This window comes from Mastigoproctus giganteus, chromosome 5, assembly GCF_048544385.1.
Source record: "Mastigoproctus giganteus isolate SK-2022 chromosome 5, ASM4854438v1, whole genome shotgun sequence".
NCBI lineage: Eukaryota > Metazoa > Arthropoda > Arachnida > Uropygi > Thelyphonidae > Mastigoproctus > Mastigoproctus giganteus.
The window spans coordinates 164,923,020-164,943,190 of record NC_143579.1 but is presented as its reverse complement, the minus strand read 5'-3'; the positions used below and the strand labels follow the sequence as shown (position 1 = coordinate 164,943,190).

The 20,171-nt window shown below is 35.5% G+C and overlaps 1 protein-coding gene across 4 annotated transcripts in view; it reads left to right on the top strand.

The window, feature by feature from the left end:
• Myo61F (unconventional myosin 61F) overlaps positions 1 to 20,171 on the top strand; it is a 748,935-nt gene that overhangs the window by 229,521 nt on the left and 499,243 nt on the right. For all 4 annotated transcript variants that reach the window (XR_016546978.1, XM_090374260.1, XM_090374259.1 and 1 more), the window contains exon 6: positions 497 to 676. Coding sequence is in view for 3 of the 4 variants with exons in the window: in XM_090374260.1 (XP_090230386.1) it covers positions 497 to 676 (180 nt within the window). In the remaining variant the exon portion in view is untranslated. The remainder of the gene's footprint in view (positions 1 to 496; positions 677 to 20,171) is intronic.

Below are 20,171 nucleotides of genomic sequence, written 5' to 3'. Positions count from 1 at the left end.
ATGGAGGTGCCAAGCATAGAAATACAGGGATTGATATATAGGTGTAGTTCCCTTGATAAAATACCTGTATTATGTGTACTACCTGCTAATTTTCTTTCCTCTCTTTAGACTGTATTACTAAATTTTTCCACCTTTATCTGATGCTTGCTATACATTTATATTTTTAAGTTATTGCTTTTGCTTTACAGTTCCTCCCTTTTAATTGGCTTACCAATTCAGCCTATAATTTGATTTAATTCATCACATCATTTAGGATAAATTTCATCCTTTCTATCTATATCCCACCTTGACTACTTCCTTTTTTTTTTTCTATCCTTCTCCTTTTAGTTTTGGCATTTTTTTTTTTAACTTACACCTCCATCTACTGACTTTTCAACAGTATTATTACTCTTACTACACACACACACACACACACACACACACACACACACACACATACACACATATATATATATATATATATACTTCTTTTTTTTTTTTTTTTTTTTTTTTTCAGGGAACACCCCTTGGAGGTCATATATTGAACTATTTACTAGAAAAGTCTAGGGTTATACATCAGAATAAGGGAGAAAGAAATTTCCATATATTTTATCAGTTGGTCGCTGGAGCCCATGATGAGTTGCTTCAAAAGTTACAACTTAGAAGGGATGCTTCTGCATACTTCTATTTAAGTCAGGTAATTCTTAATCTCTTAGGCATTATGAAAAGCATTCTTGAATATATGTTTATTTACATTGAATTTTGCCTCAAGCAAGATAAATCACATGCCATTTAAAAAGTCTCAACAAGAAATCGACTTTTATTATGTTAACCAGAATTACTGAGTTAATTTTTAAATATTAAATTAATTCAATTTTTAATTCAATAAAAAATTAGGTTAATTTTTAAATAAGAAGTGATATAAAAGAGAGATGTAAATAAAAAAACACATCACTGGGAATGGAACTTGGTAAAATTTGCCCACTCTCCATTACACTGAAACCTTATTTTTGACCTCTAAAACCAACTGCAACATATTCTGCAAGCCCATTGGCTCATCAGTCTCATAGACATGGCAGAATCAGAAGTACTTCATGAAAAGTCAATATTAAAGGTATATTCTATCAATACTTTTTATTAAGTAATGCATTATAGCAAAAGATGATGCTAATAACAAAGCTAAATAAAGTTTAAGCATTCTACGTAAACATATTGTTAATTCTTATTTTTAAATTGCTATTTATTTTCTTTTATTTGTCAACATTTTGCAGTATAAGCCATTGGCTTCCTTGCACCATGGTGGCATTGCTAATACTAACATTAACTTAATTTGAGTAATTATTGTAATTTGGGTGGATGATATAATATTTATGAAAATTGGATTTTTTTTTGAAAGGTGTATATGTATAATCATAAACGTTATGTGTTTTACTGTTTTCAAAAAAATCCATGTGCAAGGCTTTATAAGTCTTGTAAAGCAGTCTTAATATTAGGAGTGACAAATGATGCAAGAAAGTAAGCTTATAAAGCAACAACAAAAGAAAAAAAAAAAAAAAAAACCTTCCTAAGTCCAAGAAAGCTCTCATAATTACGGCTAACGGTTTGCTTACTTCCTTTGCTGCCTCCTTTAATATAATTGGATAGATTCCCCCCCCCCCCAGGTGCCTTTCTTATGTTAATCTTCAACAGTTTCTGCTCCAGTTATTACAAAATCATTTAGCTCACTGCTAGAGTTTAATACACTTCTAGCATTCCCTTTGCTAAATAACTCCTCATGTGTAAATGTAGATGCAAAATAATAATTCAGTTTGCTAACTACCTGAGCAGGATCATCAACAGTTGAACCATCGATGTTATGTGGACAAATCTGATTCATTCCCTTCCTTCTAGAGTTTACATAAGTAAAGAACTCTTTGCTGTTTTCCTTTGCATACTTTTCCAAAGATTTCTCCTAATCTGCCTTTGTCTGCCTGCCTAATGCCCTTTGTGACTTAATTACAGACCAGCTTATATCTGCCATAGGCTTCTGTGTCGCCTGTTAATTTATATGCATTCCATGCATTTTATTCTCTGCCACATGTTTCATTAGTTCATCTGGCATCCATTTAGGCCAAAAACCTTGAATAATAATATTATTATTATTATCCATATGGTGCAAGGAAGCCTAAGGCTTTTGCTGCACCAGCCAAAAAAAAAAAAAAATTTCTGAGTTACCCCTGAGAGAGAGAGAGAGAGAGAGAGAGAGAGAGAGTCAGAAATAGAAGGAAATCACCAAGAAAGAGAAGAATGATGATATCCAGCTCAGGACCCTGGGTGTGCCAAGCCCATACTCACCAGATGTGAGCCCCTGGGGGTAATATTATTATTCAAGTATTCTTCTAAGATCAATTCTTTCAGTGCTTCCTATTTAGAATTTGCTGTTGCTAACATCATCAGTTGGTACCACTGTACAGAATTTAAAAACTGTCTCATTCCACCGTAGTCACCTTTACGAAAGCAAAAACCCTTCCCTTTACACCTGATGGCAGTTACCTCTTTGAATAAATTCCACATCAGGGGTAAAGGAAAGGGTTTTTATTTCCTTTATCTGCAGATTATTAATGCATGAAGAATCATTACTGATAATCAGAGAAGAGTATTGCTCCCTCTAGTTGCCTCCCAAACATGTTACTGTAGAAAATAATCATCTGATAAATCCACAAAGGCCTTGCTAGTGTGTGAGTGACGAACCCACAAGTTCCAGTCATTATCTGGGAAATTAAAATCCTCCATTATAAGACAACCTGATTTACTGGCCCACTCTATTTTTCTGTACAATTTTTTCATTATACTCATCTGAGTCATTAGGCCTATAACACACTCCTACTCTCAATTTTGCTTTGCCAGTGTTTATGCCATATCAAACTGACTCAACACTGCACTGATCACCATACCAACTGGCTGCACTTCCTTAGATTTTATATTTCTTAACTAATAGCATAACTCCTACCCCTTCTGATCCTGTCTATCCTTCCCAAATTCCAATTCTGCAATTCTTATATCTGTGTGACACCACGTCTCTGATATTCCAACAATATCTGCTTTTGATATTTTGACCAACACCCCAAATTCATCACATGTATTTACCAAACTCTTAGCGTTGCTGTTCATGCAAGTATACATGCACCTGTTCTTATTTTTAGCTACTCTAACACAGCCCATGTATTTACTTGTTCTGCAATGACTCCCAGCAGTCTCTGAAATTCTCTGCACCTTGTTTTCCAGGCTGCTGATCATTCTAATAGAAGCAGTGCAAGAATCACTTTCACCTCTGCTGCTATCGTTGCCAGCTGCTATGTTAATATATTCATTAGTGTATCCAACCAAGCTAACAGTTGTCCCACCCACCTAACACTGCCTCAATAGCATTAGCAAATATTCCTGCACCCTTCTATTTAAGTGTATCTCATCCTGATAGAAGCAGTCTCTCCTGTTAATAAGCACAGACCAGGCTTAAAAAATTCTACCACACGAGCCTTGAACAGGGCCGAATTGATTCTCTCCAGGGCCAAATTGATTGACAAGGCTGTCATCATATATTCCCTCCTATCGTGTCTGGGCAGAGTTGCAGAGACTGTCGAATGCAGCCCCAACTCCCGGCTTTTTCAACATTGACCTGTACTTGTTAAGTAATTCCGCCATTCTCCTACTCTTAATATCATTAGTGAAAACGTGTACAACAATATCACCTTTTGTGCTCTTAAAAGATGATATCTGCTCTAACGTCTAAAATGTCATCAACTTTTTCCCCTGGCAGACATAACCTGGTCTTGTTCCACTTATCTTTATTGCACAATATATTTGCCATTTCCCTGATAATAGATCACTGACAACAGCTAGTTCCTGTGGGACCAGCGCATTCTGTCTTGGGGATTGCCACTGTGGTGACTGATGTTCAAGTGCAAGCTCTGGTGTTGATGTGGGCAGCTGAGTCCTTGAGGGGGGGCCTTTCAGTTTAAATTCTTCAAGGGTATCTATTCTGTTCTTCAAGCTCTCTTAAAGGCTCATAACAATGCTCACTTGGCGCCTAATTTCGTTATACTCCTTACATTGAGCACATATGAAGAAATTCTCCTTGGCAACATCATGTCCCATTCCTGATAACATCATATAAGTGGTACATTTCAAAAGGCTGTGATTCAGAGGACAACCTCCCCCCCCCCTCAGTTCTCCTCTGAGCCACAGCACTCCCACCTTTTGCTTTGATGCTCTGGTCTGAGGCATGATTTCGATTGAATTTCAGTACAATTAAAAATGTACACTAAACATATCCCAATGCAGTTGTAATCCTATAATGTTACATTCGTAAAATCTAGTCACTATATATATTAAGTTATAACGTTATGTTTGTAAATCTAGTCATTATATGTATTAAGTTATATTGTTATTTTTGTAAAATCTAAGTTGTTATATCTATTAAGTTAAAAAATTAAATTTGTAAAATCTAAGTTGTTATATGTATTAAGTTAAAAAATTAAATTTGTAAAATCTAAGTTGTTATATGTATTAAGTTAAAAAATTAAATTTGTAAAATCTAAGTAGTTATAATAGATAATAAATTTAACTGTATATTGCCACACACGTGGTTCGAACTCTCATGCTAGCTATCTATGCCAATTCACCAATTCTAAAAGCTCTATGAATATTGCTGTCATACGTTATGATCTATGTGACAAGTTAAATTATTGAAACCCATAGTGCTATAATTTATAATCCTCTGCTGATACTGATTACACTGCTACAAGTTACGTAGAAACTTCCAGTATCTGCTATATTGATACGAAAACAATGGCAGCAGATTCAAATTCTACTGTCGATTAAATGCCGGTAGAAATCGACTGTGGTTTGCTATGCAATTACAAGACCAAGTAAAGAATAAATGCACCAAATTAATCAGAAAATCACAAAAAAAAAAAATACTATACTACTAAATTTAAATCAAAAGTTATACAAAAACAATATGATGACCTAAGCAGAATCAAACATCAGAAATGCTTTTGTCAGGAATGACCACCTAGTTATGATAAGTTTGGATTTAGAAAAGGCCTTTGACACAATATGGCATTTCAGTATTCTATGGGATGTTCAAACCTTTGTCAAAAATTGGACTATAAGGCAGATTTCTGTTGTTTATTCAGATCTTTCTCCAGGGCAGAACCCTTCAGGTTAGTCCTCTAAATGTTCTTTCTAGAATTTATTATACAGGAGGAGGGGATCCCTCAGGGATCTGCTCTATTTTCAATAAGAATAAACAATATCATCCATGATATTCCAAGCACAGTAGAATTGTATCACTATGCAGATGACCTCATGATCTCGTGCAAAGGAAAAACTATGAATTCTATTGAGAGCCAGCTTCAGATCTCAATTAACAGAATTGAGCTGTGGATGTCTCACAATGGCTACCACTTATCAGCACAAAAATCCACAAAAATATTCATTTCTGCAAAAAATGTATGATCCACTCTGAGCCTGAATTACAACTTAAAAATTTCACCATACCTCTTTCCAGTAATATCAGATTTCTTGGCCTAATCGTGGATAATAAATTAATTAAACTTTTTACAACACGTCACATACCTGAAAACCATTTGCATGAAAAAATTAAATATCCTCAGAGTACTATCTTCATCAGTGTAGGATGCTGACCGATATACTCTGCACAGCTATATTGGGTACTAATCTAATCTTGCGTGGATTATGGAGCTGCAATCTGTGACTCTGCCAGGAAAAATGCATTAATTCAGCTAGACACTAACCATCACAATGCTCTAAGAACTGCTTTAGGAGCATTCAGAACATCCCCTGTACAAAGTGTATATAGAGGCACATGAACATCCACTCCGTCTTTGGAGGAAAATGTTGCTACTCAACTATGCAGCAAAAATACGGAGCCTTCCCTTTCATACTATCTGGCCATACTTATTTGAGCCCCAATGGACCACCTTTTATCTCATTAAACCTAACGAAAACAAGCCAATTGGGATAAGGTTGCTACAGTTAACACAGTGCTTGAATTTAGACATGGGGAATATCTTTCAGGAAACAAGCATGGTCTGATTATACACAGTCTGTGATTTCTCATTCCAGCAATGGGGAAAAAGCAAGCAGCAGATCTCACCATCAGGAAACTCCATGCTGCACATGTAGTTAAAAATTCTCGTTGTTTTCAAATATATACTGATGGCTCAAAAACAAGTATGACAGTGGGCGCAGTGGCAGTTTCTTCTATCTTTTCTAGTTGTGTATCCCTTCTGAAGGAATGCAGCATCTATTCTGTTGAACTATGGGTGATTAAAAAAGCTCTGGATCATGTGATTAATCTGTCCAGTAAGCTAACTACGATCTACTCTGACTTTCTGAGTGCAATAACAGCATTGAAAAATTCCTCGAAGCCAATCTGCCCCGTCTTGAAGCAAATCAGATCACAGGTAATTGCTTCACAAGCTGTTAACCAATCAGTCACTTTCTCTTGGATGCCAGCTCATGTAGGTATCAAAGGAAACGAATATGCATGCAGATCAAGCCACTAAACATCCAATCTGCAGGTAGGCCCGAAGGGACTACAAACCAATCATAAATAACAAGTGTGAAGAACAATCGTTGCAAATCTGGCATGCTTGGGGCAGCAATAAGCTCTTGCAATTTAAATGGAAACCTCAGTTGTGGATATCAAGCATGAGATCAAATAAGCAAGAGGAGGTGATGCTGGCTAGAATACATATTGGGCACATGCATCTAACCCATATACAGGGTGTTTCAAAAGTGATGGTCAATAATTTAAAGGTGAACTGTACAGACTACAGTATGCAAAAAAAGCCTAGTAAACATATGGGTCCTTAAGTGAATCGTTTTAGAGATATTGCACATTTCTAGTTGGGATCCACCACTGACAAGGTGAACTGCACAGAGTTGGGATCCACCACCGACTTGTTTGTTTAGGTTAAGTTGTGCTAATTCTCTCCTTTCCCCCTCTCTCAATGCTCTGAGACATAGCAGGCATACTAGTACAGCAGGCCCCCGTTATAACGCGGTTCGCTTTATGCTGATTCGCTATAACGCTGTTCTTATATTATAACCCGTATCTGACTATACTGCTGTCTCACAGATCACTATAACGCTCTTTTACAGATTGAATTTTTGGCATATCGAAATCGTTTCATTTGATGGAGTCGATAGCTTGAAAATTAATACCAAAACAGCATTAAAACGTTTCCCACGCCGACTTGAGAAATTTTCTCACACGCTAATTTAATTGCAGTACAGTGACTTTTTACATAGTTCCGAGATCAACATTTTAAAAAATGACCAAGTATATTGCTTGTAATATTTGCGTTATATGCATTTATCCGAAGTCTAGTCATCACTCAGTACTGTATTAGCCATCGTGCAAAACAGACAGTTGACTTGAACATTGTATCGTAATTAATTCAACCAACGCAGTTACTTTTTCGAAGAGTTAATAATGGACGATAAGAATGAAAAAGCAACAACGTCTGAGCGCAGTACGAAGACTATAAATGTAAGAAAAAGACTGAATTTGAAAATTAAATTAGACGTTTTGAAGCAAATCGATTCCGGTCAAAGAAAAGCGGATGTGTGCCATAATTTAGGACTCGCAAATTTAACTGTAAGAACAATTATAAAAAAAAAATAATAAAGAATTAATTTTAGCAGCGGGAAAGATAGCCGTTCCACTGCAAGAAACTAGGGCTAGGCCGGCTATTAGGATTGAAATGGAAAGACTTTAACTAATTTTATTGAAGATAATATCCAATGCAGAATTCAGTTAAGTTAAATATTATTATAAAAAATAAAAAAAGAGAGAGAGAGAGAGAGAGAGAGAGAGAGAGAGAGAGAGAGAGAGAGAGAGAGAGATTAGCCAATATGATGATCTGAAGAAAACTCACCTAAAAAAAAAAAAAAAAAAAAAAATGTGGAACCATTTAAAACTAGTAAGGGCTGGTTGAATAGATTTAAAGTCCAGGGAGCAGCCGCAAGTGCAGATTAAGGAGCCGAAACTTTCAAAAAAGAACTTGTTAAAATTATTGAAGAGGGGTATTATGTGTTACACTTCTCAACAAGTTTTTAACATAGATAAAGCAGGACTTTTGTGGAAACGAATGCCTAAAAGAAGTTTCGTATTGAAAGAAGAAAAAAACATGCCAGGTTTCAAAGCGGCAAAGGATCGGTTGACTTTATTGTTGGGTGGTAACGCTGCGGGGGATTTAAAATTAATACCCCTTTTAGTTCATTTGGAAGAGGGCCAAAGTTCAACCCAAAATCGACATATTTTTCATGATTAAATTCATCAATTAAATTAAATCAATTTAGATCAATTAAATTTATCATTTTAATTGGAATTTTAAGTTTAATTTTGATACGTAAGTAGTTACCATATAATTATATACGTATGTAATGCAGAATATTTTATATGTACAAATATTTGAATATTAAATATTTTGACCAACATTTGTGCATCTTTTCATTACCATTTATTATTGATTAGGAAATATCCTATGGCACCGACCGCAACTCACAAATACATATGTTACCTTATGGGAATCTGCACTCGCTTAGTGCAGATTCACTTAGCGCTCTGTTTTTATGGAACGCATTATCAGCGTTAAGCGGGGTTAACCTGTACTTATACTTTGACAAGTACTAATATGCCTGCTCTGAGATGTAGCAAGCATATTAGTACTTGTCAAAGGATAGTCAGCATGGAAAGAGGTAACAGCAACAAAGAGTATGCTGACATGCGCTTCATGCATGGTAAAGCGAATGGCAGTGCACTCGAGGCTGCATGTTTGTACCAACAAGCATTTCTCCGCTGAAGGCAGCCCAAGAGGCACACATTCATTAGGGTAAATCAGTGCCTTAGAGAACATGGTGCTTCACACATGGAGTACGAGCAGGTAGGCCAGAAGCATAACACTTGATGTTGAGGAAAGGGTGTTAGAAAGAAAAGAACAAAATCCAGTAATTTTGGCAAGGAGGGTTGCTCTGCAAGGTGTGTACTGAGTCATAGCAGCGTGTGGCGAATTTTACATTGCCAATTACTGTACTCCTACCATATCCGGTGTGTATAAGGCCTCAGCAATACAGACTACCCTCCCAAAGTGATGCAACAACAGTGTGTCCTGAACCCCCAATTTTTAAACAACATTTTGTTCACTGACGAAGCTAGGTTTAGTTGTGATGGAATTTTTAATTTTCATAACTGTCATGTTTTGGTCTGACAAAAATCCTAATGTAATTCACAAGCCACGACTTCAGCAACGTTTCTCATTGGATGTCTGGGCAAGACTGCTAGGAGACCGTCTAATTGGACCACACTTTCTGCCAAACACGCTAATTGGAGAGCTATACCTTCAGTTCCTGGAGAATGTTCTTCCAGACCTCCTTGATGATGATAATGTTCCACTTCAGCAATGCCAGAACATGTGATTTATGCATAATGATACACCAGCACGTTTTTTCTCGAGTTGTGACTCTGTATCTTATTAGAATTATGGTCAACGGTGGATAGGTAGAAGTGGGCCTGTAATGTGGCCTCCCAGATCACCAGACTTAAATCCTATGGATTTTTGTAACCGGGGTCATGTAAAAAGGTTGGTGTACACTTCTGACATTAACATAGTTGAGGAATTGCAGTGTCGGGTTGAAGGAGCCTTTCAGCAAATCAGAAATGACCCAGCAATGTCTAAGAGGATTTGCAACTCAATGTAGAGACGACTACAAAGCTGTGTACAGATGCAAGGACAGCATTTTTTGAACACTTTTGTAACATTCTGTAACATGTAACATCTGTAAAAGCTTGTGGCATTGAAACCAAAAATTAAAAATGTATTATCTTATGTTTAATAAAACCACCCTTAGCAAAGGATTCACAGCTTTTAGCTAAACCACTGCTCCCATAGTCAGTGGCAGAACTTAACAGAAAATGTGCATTATCTCGAAAATGGTTCATTTGCAGCCTGATGTTCACTGGGACTTTTTTGCTTATTTTAGTTTGTACTTTTCACCTTTAAATTATTGACCATCATTTTTGAAACACTCTGCATATCTACTCATGGGAGAAGATCCCCCTATTTGTACATATTTCCAGACTATACTTATGTGAAGCATATTCTATTAAATTGTAACCATTATATTGATTTTGAAAATACAATTTTCACATTGCTTTAACATCTATAAGAACCTTTAACACTATCTTATCTAACTGGAGACAGTTCAAATCTAACTGAGTCTTTGTTTTCTTGAAGCAAACACGGTCATTTAACAGATTTTAACTCGAAACTACACTATCAGGGAATCGGGCACAATATGGCCTTAGTAGCCCTTGTGCCATTAAACAACATACCAATAAACCAACCAGCTATGTATCGAGTTGATAAAGGTTGGCGGCCACATTTTTTGTCACAGCACTAAGATCTTTCTTAGCTCTAAGCAGGAAACAATTCATGACATATGCAGATGATATCAGATTTTTTATTGCCTAGAAGATCAGAAATCAGCTGACTACTGCAATCAAGAGGCTAATACTAGTATAAAAGAACTCCAAAAATACCTAGATTGTATTGGGCTACACCTAAATGAAAACAAGACTGCACAGATTACCTAGACCGGTGTTCGAGCCTGTGACCACTAAATACGGAGGATGCGGAAAGGTCAGGGAATGACCACCGAATTTCCCCGGAGCAATATGGCCTTAGTTGCTAATGCTCCTAAAAACCAAATAACAAACAAACAAGCACAAATTACCTTCCCAAATAAAATAAATCCAAACGAAACAGCAATATATGTGAACAACATCCTTGTTGAAAAGGTTCAGTCACCTGTTGACCTCAGACTCAAATGGGACGAAGGGCTGAACTTCCTTCTTCACTTCACATACATTCATAGGAAAACATACACGGTGCTCTGGACAACCAAGCAAGAGCTCATTGGCATTAGAGACTCCAGTTTAGTTAAGCAGTATATCAACAGATGTGTTATTCCTATTCCCCTACACACATCACAAATCTGGTCTCTTGCTCCTGAAACAGTATCAACACCTTTTTAGGACTTGAATAATGGCTTGAGAAGGCCAAACAGAATTGCAGTTAAGCCTTTTACCATCTCAAGAGTTATATTATACTTTAATCTAGAGATCACATCCTGGAAACAAATAATCAACAAAGAAATATAATGATGCTTGCTCAGCTCTTAACCGGACAGCTAGATTCATTGAAAGCCTGAGAATGGATAATAACAGATAAGAAATGACAACTCAGGGCCATTTTTACGCAGTTGGATAGCCTAGGAAGATGCTTTCCAGCAAACGCTATAAAGCTATTTAATAAACTGAATATCAACCCTGAAAAACTTTGCACAAACAAATCATATAGAAAAGAAGTGCTTGAAAACTCCTACCAGCAGATACAGATGTAAGCAAACAGATATAGTGCCCTCGTCTTCCAGACATGAGCCGGCAGGTTTTAGGAATCCTAACCTCATCATAAAATAGGTTTCAAGATATGTCCTACCTACCCCAATCCACTCCCACAGAAGAAACCAACTGCCGGAAACAGTAAAATGAACTTTCAAGTTTTTATTTTTTATTGTATTGTATTGTATTGTATCACTGTCATACCTTAAGTTTTGTTGTTTCATGCTACATGTAGTACGCTGTTCAGCTGTAAATATTTGTGCTTATGTAAATATAGTGAATCTCTCACTACTGTTGGTCAATTCAAAATTTATGCTTTAAATGTAGTAGTATTAAGTTTTTACCCGTTTTTATTAATTAAGTAGTAAGACTTAAGCAGGCAACAAGTTTTGTATAAATCAGATAAGTTTTACAAGTTTTGTTTAAATCAGATAACAAGTATTCTCTAAATAAGATAATAAGCATTACATGTATTTAAAAATTGTATGTAGTATTATTTTCTGTATCATTATAGAATATGTATCTTCACTCCTTGACCACGTAACTGGGTTGCTGTCACCGGGTGTCTCCTAGGAGAAATAAACATAATAACAATAGCCCAAGAAGAGCAAGCCCTGTTCATAACCATTCTCTGTCTTCTCTCATTCAACCATTCTTTTATCCATAGCAACAAAATAAAACATAATGCTGTAATTTTTACAGCAGTCTTTTATGTAGAATAGTATCAAAAGCCTTTCTGAAATCTAAGTGTATGATGTCAAAATTTTTTGTGTCAACTTCCTTTGACACTGCATTATAGTATCCACTCAGAATGGATAATATGGTAATACATGATCACCCCTTAACAAATCCATGCTGTGACTGCAGTCCTGTCTAGATAGTCTTGTGTTACTTCTGTAACCAATGATTCTATTTTTGGGACAGAAGTAAAGTTTACAGATCTGTAATTACATACTTCATCTTTTATCCCTACCAGTAAATTGAGGATACATTTGCGCATCTCTATTCCACAACGAACTTCCTGAATCCAAGAAGATGCTCTTCTAATTATGACTAAAATTTTGCTTACCACTTTTACTTCCTCTCTCTCTATTAATATAACTAGATTTATCCTACCTGACCATGTGCAACTTATTAATGTTTATCCTCGCAACCTCTCCTGTACCTTCATCTGAATTATCCCCAAACATTTTGATCCTTGTTAGAGTTTTATATATAATTCTGGTATCCCCACCACTAAAAATTCCTCTTGTGTAAACATAAATGCATGTTCTTACATTCAGTTATTTGTAAGAGAATCAGAGAAGTTTTCCTCAATATGATATGTAGAACACTCCCGTATGATACTCTCCAGAAATTAAAACAAAAATGATTAAAAAATTGAAAATCTTACATTACAGTAAAAAATACTTAAAAATTAAGTGAAAATTTAATTTAATGAAAAAATTGCAAAGCAATTTTCCTTCCTGAAGCTGACAATGCTTTTTTGACCGCATGTCATGATTACAGGAATGAAAATTACCGCATAGTGTTGAGCATGAAACTTAAATAGGGATTATTTGTCTTTGCACATGCGCATAAAAGACTGCAAATTGGATATTAGATATGGCCGGCGAACATTAACAGATTGTCGTTTAATTTAATTTTGACGGTTTCTGCAATTAATAGTCTCATATAATTACGCCTCACCTAAGCATTTTGGCCTTGTTAAATAAAAAAGTATGTTTTTCGTTAACAGCATGAAAGGCTAATTCTGACGCTACTGAACGAGAAGCACAAACTGAGGCAGTGTGCTGATTAACACGAAAATTCAGAGGAAGCCATGTAGAAACCCGATAAGACGAGTCGCAATCACCGCAAGAAATGTCGTATACCAGGTCATTTATTTGTGTTGTGAATGAGGAAAGGACTGAGCAATTGTTCAGTGTAGTGTGTAATTTCCATATTGGCCTGGCCACAATCTTAAATTCGGTATCTTTAAAGAATCTGTTAAGCTGTTTGTGCCACAGTTCACCATATGGGACAGAAATAAAGTATTTTTTGGTATTATTATTATTATTATTGTTGGTTGGTGTAGTTTTCTGAGAACAAAGCAGATTCCATTGTTGAATATTTATAGGCATTGAGAAATTGATTAAAGATAATAGATCTTTTGTAGGTGAATGGGTGATAGCTGTTATAATGCAGAAGCATACCGGTGTTTGTAGATTTAGTGAGAGAGAGAGAGAGAGAGAGAGAGAGAGAGAGAGAGAGAGAGAGAGAGAGATGTTAAATTGGATTTTATTCGAGTCCTCAGTAAGTGTGAAATTTTGAAAATTTAATGACTTAGTATCTGTATTCTCCCTTTCCAATGTAAATTTGAGTCTAGAATGAATATTATTAAACACATGTAAAATGTCTTGGATAGTGCTACTATCCGTAATAACTATAACATCGTCTAAATGTCGCTGCTGCAAAAGGATCTACAAAGGTTGAGCAGATGGGCTAAGAGGTGGAAACTTACCAACTGTGTGGTACTGCACTGACATATCGCATCAACTGTGTGGTACTGCACTGACATATCGCATCAACTGTGTGGTACTACACTGACATATCGCATCAACTGTGTGGTACTACCCTGACATATTGCATCAACTGTGTGGTACTACACTGACAGTGGTAAAGAATGAAAATGACCTGGGAGTAATTGTGCAGGCAGATGTGAAGTTTTCTAAGCAGTGCAGATGGTCTCCAAGAGTATCTCATGGTGTCTTGTCAATGATATACAGGAAATTTTCTAGCAGGGATAAGGAGGTGATTATTCCCTTGTATAAGGCAATGGTCAGGTCACACCATGAGTACTGTATACAGGTCTGGAGGTCTCATTTTAGGAAGATGTAGAGTCTTGGAGCTAGTGCAGAGAAGGGCAACAAGAGTAGTGAATGGAACAAAGGGTTGCACTTACGAAGAAAGGCTTAAGTTTTGCAAATTACATTGTCTGGAGACAAGGCACCAGCGAGGTGATCTGATTGAGGTGTATAAAGCCTTGAATGGTTTTAGCATGCTCAATGCTGGTCAGATTCTTCCTCTTGCTCAGAATAATCGCCCGAGAGGGCATAAATTCAAATTGAGGAAAGACTGTTTTAGGATGGATGTGCGGAAGTTTGCCTTTAGCCAGCGTGTGGTTGATTGCTGGAACAAACTTCTATTTTTCGTTGTAGAAGTTGATAGCTTAAATAGATTCAAGGCAGAACTAGACAACATTTGGAGTGAGTGGATGGGTGAAATTAGACTTTTTTTTTTTTTTTTTTTGTTTTTTTGGCTGATGCTTTCTTGCATCATTTGCCTATGCTAATGCTAAATACCTCCCATAGTATGTGATACAGGGAAGAAAAGGTGTCAAATGTATACACTCAATCGTTGATAGATAGATCTCTGATATTAAGCTGCTCAGGCTCCTCAATCCCATTGACAAACCAAAAATTTGTTTGTTTACTTTGTCTCGAGAGGTGATATAGTTGGCTTCAACTAAGAGTTTAATTAAGTGAAAAATTTCCTTAATAGGAAGCTATGTATAATTAATCAGTATTGAGTTATTATTTAACGTATCCGAAAGAATGTCTGATATGGATTCAATGTTTACATTCACACATAATGAGGTAACATCTAGTGAGAATAAATTATCATTATCACCAAGTTACAGTCCTTAAGGTTATTAAATTATGTATTGTAGTTCTTAATCCCAAATTGTATCGCCTGTCTAAAGGGTTTTATAATGTTATATACGTGTGGACAAGGAAGAAATGCTGAGGTTCTGCAGGAAACAATAGGCCGAATAGGAAATCCCATCTTATGTAATTTTACCTGACCAAAAAGTGCAAGAATATTGTACATTCTGGCCTTCAATTTCTTTAACTGAGCCATAGTAATGTAGTCATTTTTTCGATACGTGGTTAATGTTTTATTGTATTGATTGACCAAATTGGTAAATAGGGCCAAATCTACTTCATGATAAGTGGAGGTATCTGATACAACTGAATCTAACTTATTAATATAATCAGGTTTATCAAGTATTACCACTGTATCTCCTTTATCTGTCCTCTGTACAATGATGTCTTTATTTTCCCGAAGTTCACATAAAGCTGAACTGTCATGTGTATTCAATTTAGGAAGTAGTGTTTCTTTTATGTTATTCACCACTTGGTTGAAGTGGTGAATAACATAAAACATAGCTTGGTTGGCTTCAACTCTTAGTTGAAGCCAACTATATCACCTTTCGAAACAAAGTATAGAAACAAATTTTTTGTTTGCCAATGGGATTGAGGAGCCTGAGCAGCTTAATATCAGAGCTCTATCTATCAATGATTGAGTGTATACATTTGATGCCTTTTCTACCCCGTATCATATATGTGGTAGAAAAGGCGTCAAACGGGAGGTATTTAGACGATGTTCTAGTTATTATGGATAGTAGCACTATCCAAGACATTTTACGTGTGTTTAATAATATTCATTCTAGACTCAAATTTACTTTGGAAAGGGAGAATACAGATACTGAGTCATTAAATTCTGAGAATAATTAGATACTGAGAATAAAATCCAATTTATCATCTCTTTCTCACTAAACCTACAAACACTGGTATGCTTCTGCATTATAACAGCTACCACCTGTTCACCTACAAAAGGTCTGTTATCTTTAATGAATTTCTCAATGCCTATAAATATTCAATGATAGAATCTGCTTTGGGCTCAGAAATACAAATATTAAACAGCAGATTCTTAAACAGGGGTTTACCCCCTTGCTACAATAAACCAAATTAGGGTACAAGCTAATGATAGGATACAAAGAACTACACCTATCAACAATAGTAATATCAAAAAATACTTTATTTCTGTCCCATATGTTGAACAGTGGCACAAGCAGCTTAAGATTCTTTAAATAAAGATACCGAATTTAAGATTGTGGCCAGGCCAATACAGAAATTACACTCTATACTGAACAATCGCTTAGAACTTTCCTCATTCGCAACACAAATAAATGACCTGTTATACAACATTTCTTGGGGGTGATTGCAACTCGTCTTATCAGGGTTCTACCAGGTTCCTTTGAATTTTCGTGTTAACTCCGTCATGGATTATCCCGAGATATCTCGTTTTTAGTTTTAAAAGTTATTTGGAACTACATGAAATATCTCGGGATACCATAATACCCGAAGCAAACAATACCAACAGCTAATACCTCAATAACCTAGATTTAAGCCTAAAACTTGAACAGTATTTCTTAGTTGCTGTTAAAAGCTTTTTAAGCCTAGTAGCCTTATACAGTAAACCCCCGCTATTCGTGGTATCTGTATTCGTGGCTGATTTAATATAAAATGAAACCTAAAAGAATGTGAATTTTAAAGCGCCGTGAACATTTTCCGCCATAAAAAAACATGGGTGTGGCTAAAATTATCTTTCCCGGTCAAAACAGCACTCCATGGGTGGGGGGGGAGGAGTGACAAAATTGCGAGCATGGATGTTTCTCGCTAATCCTTGTTCAGTATGTGTTATGCGCTTGTCATGGAAGGTTTCGTCGTTTGCTTTTAATTTATATGCTTATAAATTGAATAAATTTACCGTTTATAAATTGACAAAATCTACTGTTTTGCAGTGTAAAACAGACTTTTTTTCGAGTGTGTTAACGGAAGAAAGTGACTTTATTGTGGACAAGTTCTTTCTAACCTGTACAAAAATATGGCTACAAATAACAAGAGAAATGTGAAAAGATCAAAGAAGGTGATGACATTAGCAAATAAAATTGAGTTATTAGACAAAATTTCTAATGGTGAAAGTGTCTCCTCAGTGGCAAAACATAAAATCAATGAGTCAATGGTACGATCAATCAAGAAATCGGAAGAAAAAAATCCGCCGTAGTGTTCTTGAAAACGCGCTAATTGCTTCAAAAATTTGCTCTGTAACTCGTGATGTTAAAATAAAAAAAATGGAAAAAGCTTTAAATCTGTGGATAGAAGACCAAACTCAAAATAAAATTCCGTTAAGTTCACTCATAATTCGTGAAAAGGCAAAACTCCTTTATCAACACTTTAGCGAAACTGGTGATAGCACTGGCGGGATGTTTTTTTTTGCTAGCAAGCAAAGGCGCTGGTTTGAAAGATTTGTTTGACCTTTCTAATAAATATTACATTTAATATTAAATTGTTTCTTATTTTCATTTCGATGCCATATGCTTGCATTTCACTATGTACTGTCTATGTACATAGTCATATTATGAAGGTACATATGATACATACACAGACAAAATTTTAGACTAGTTTTTCTTATATATTTCATACTTTGGAACGGAACCCCTTTATTACTATGGGAGCCATAACTCGGTATTCGCGACATTTCTCAGGAACGTAACCTGTACAGTACAGTATACTGTACTGTACAGGTTTACTGTACTGTACAGGATAAGTTTTTTAGCTAGCAAAAGTGCTGGTTTGGAAGATTTATTTGAAATTTCTAATAAATATCACAATTTAATATTAAATTGTTTCTTATTTTCATTTCAATACCATTTCACTATGTACTGTCTATGTACATAGTCATATTATGAAGGTACATATAATACATACATAGACAAAATTTTAGACTAGTTTTTCTGATATATTTCATACTTTGGAACAGAACCCCTTTATTACTATGGGAGCCATAACTCAGTATTCGCGTTTTCGGTATTCGCGGAATTTACTGTATATATATATATTATATATATATATTATATATAATATATATTATATATATAAACTTAAGTGAAAATAATGATTAAAAAAAAAAATAAATAAATAAAAAAATAAATAAAAATGCCAGCAGCATGGCAAGACAGAAGAGCAAAAAGTGTGAAATTATACTTAATGATCAAACCAACAGGGAGGGATGAGAATAAAATTATTGCAGCAGAAACTCTCGAATATAATTTAGAAAAGTCTAAATACAAAGATAATAAAATATAATCAATTAAATTTTGAATAGCCAATTAAATGAAATTTAATGGAGCCCCCTCAGACGGGCACCAGGTCCAAATTTATGTGAAATTTCAAGAGCAGAGATGTGAACAACTACAATAAAATAAAACAAAAACAGAAATAGACTGACCATTATGCCCCATCTCAACAGATGACCACAAGGCCAATAATGGTCAGGGAATCGCTACATTTCGATCGCTAGACAAATTGCCGCAAAGGCAAATCAGTCGAGAGATCAGTCCACCATCCGAACTCCAGATCGAACTGCCAATGCAGAGGACTTGAATAGCGGTGGTCCTGATGCAGCAAAAATTAAAAATAGGACAGATTCAAGCACTCAAATGCAAAGCCACACCACTGACTAAAATAATCTAACCAGATTATATAGGCAAAACATGAACTATGGATGGCAGCCCTTTTTTATGTAAGACTCAGTTTTCAATTATTTCAAACATTATTCAAATAAAAGTATATCACATGACATTAGTGGGCTGATTTGCTAACGCTGCACTTGTGCTGCCATCCATAGTTTATGTTTTGCCTATATTATTATTATTATTATTATTATTATTATTATTATCAGCCATATGGTGCAAGAAAGTCTGAGACTTATGCTGTACCAGCCAAAACAAAAAAAAAATTCCCTAGTTACCCTGAGAGAGAGAGAGAGAGAGAGAGAGTCAGAAGTAGAAAGGAATCACCAAGAAAGAGAAGAATGATGATATCCAGCTCAGAACCCTGGGTGTGCCAAGCCCATACTCACTAGATGTGAGCCCCTGGGGTAAAAATTTAGACTGCCCAATTAAAAAATCAATATATTAGTTCACGAAACAATATTATCTCTCCAATTAATTAACCTTAGGCATTATTTTCATCTTATTTCCAATTTACGTTTTACCTAAACGTAATCTGGTTAAGATTATTCATCAGTCCCCGATGAAATTCCTCGCTATGTATCATCTTTTCATTCACTGTATTCAGATTTTGCATATTTGCCATCCCTTGATTCGTCTTCTTGCTAAAATTGACCTCCCATATCTTAATACTGTGTTATTTATTTGTATAAAATTATTTTTGAATATTTTTTGCTTCCTCAGCCCCAGTTCATTTTTGTACTAGGTTTTTCAAATTTTTTCACTTTTTCACCATCACTTCACTTCCAGTTTCTACTATCCCTTAAACTTCTCTTAGTTCAGTCACTTTTCATTTCCATTTTCAGACATTTTATTTTCATTATAAACCACACCATTTATATATATATATATATAATTTGGTAGATTGAGAAGAATAGAATGGGAAATGAGCTAGCAAATAGAATTTCCACTCCAGGAGACACAGGAAGGTAGAAGAAAAAATAAAAATAAATACTTAATGGTGAAAATCTTATGATTTCAATATTTCATCAACTGTCTAAACTGCAGGAAAGACGGCAAGAAGCAAGTCCTCTCTTTCTGACATGAAATGTACATAGCAAATGGTAGAATTGGTAAGGCAATTTTATATCTAGAGGTAAGAGAAGTTAGGCCTTATTTTAGTGATAAGCAAGGGTAAAGCGTACGTATATTTTATGACCGACCTAAGAGAGAGATGTTATGCAAAAAGAAAGGTTATAATCTGCTACTGCTTGATTCAAAATTGCTTTACTATTTCTACCACTTGCTATGTATATTTCATGTCAGAAATTGAAGCCTTTGCTTCTTGTTGTCTTTCCTGTTGTTTCAACAGGTGACCCT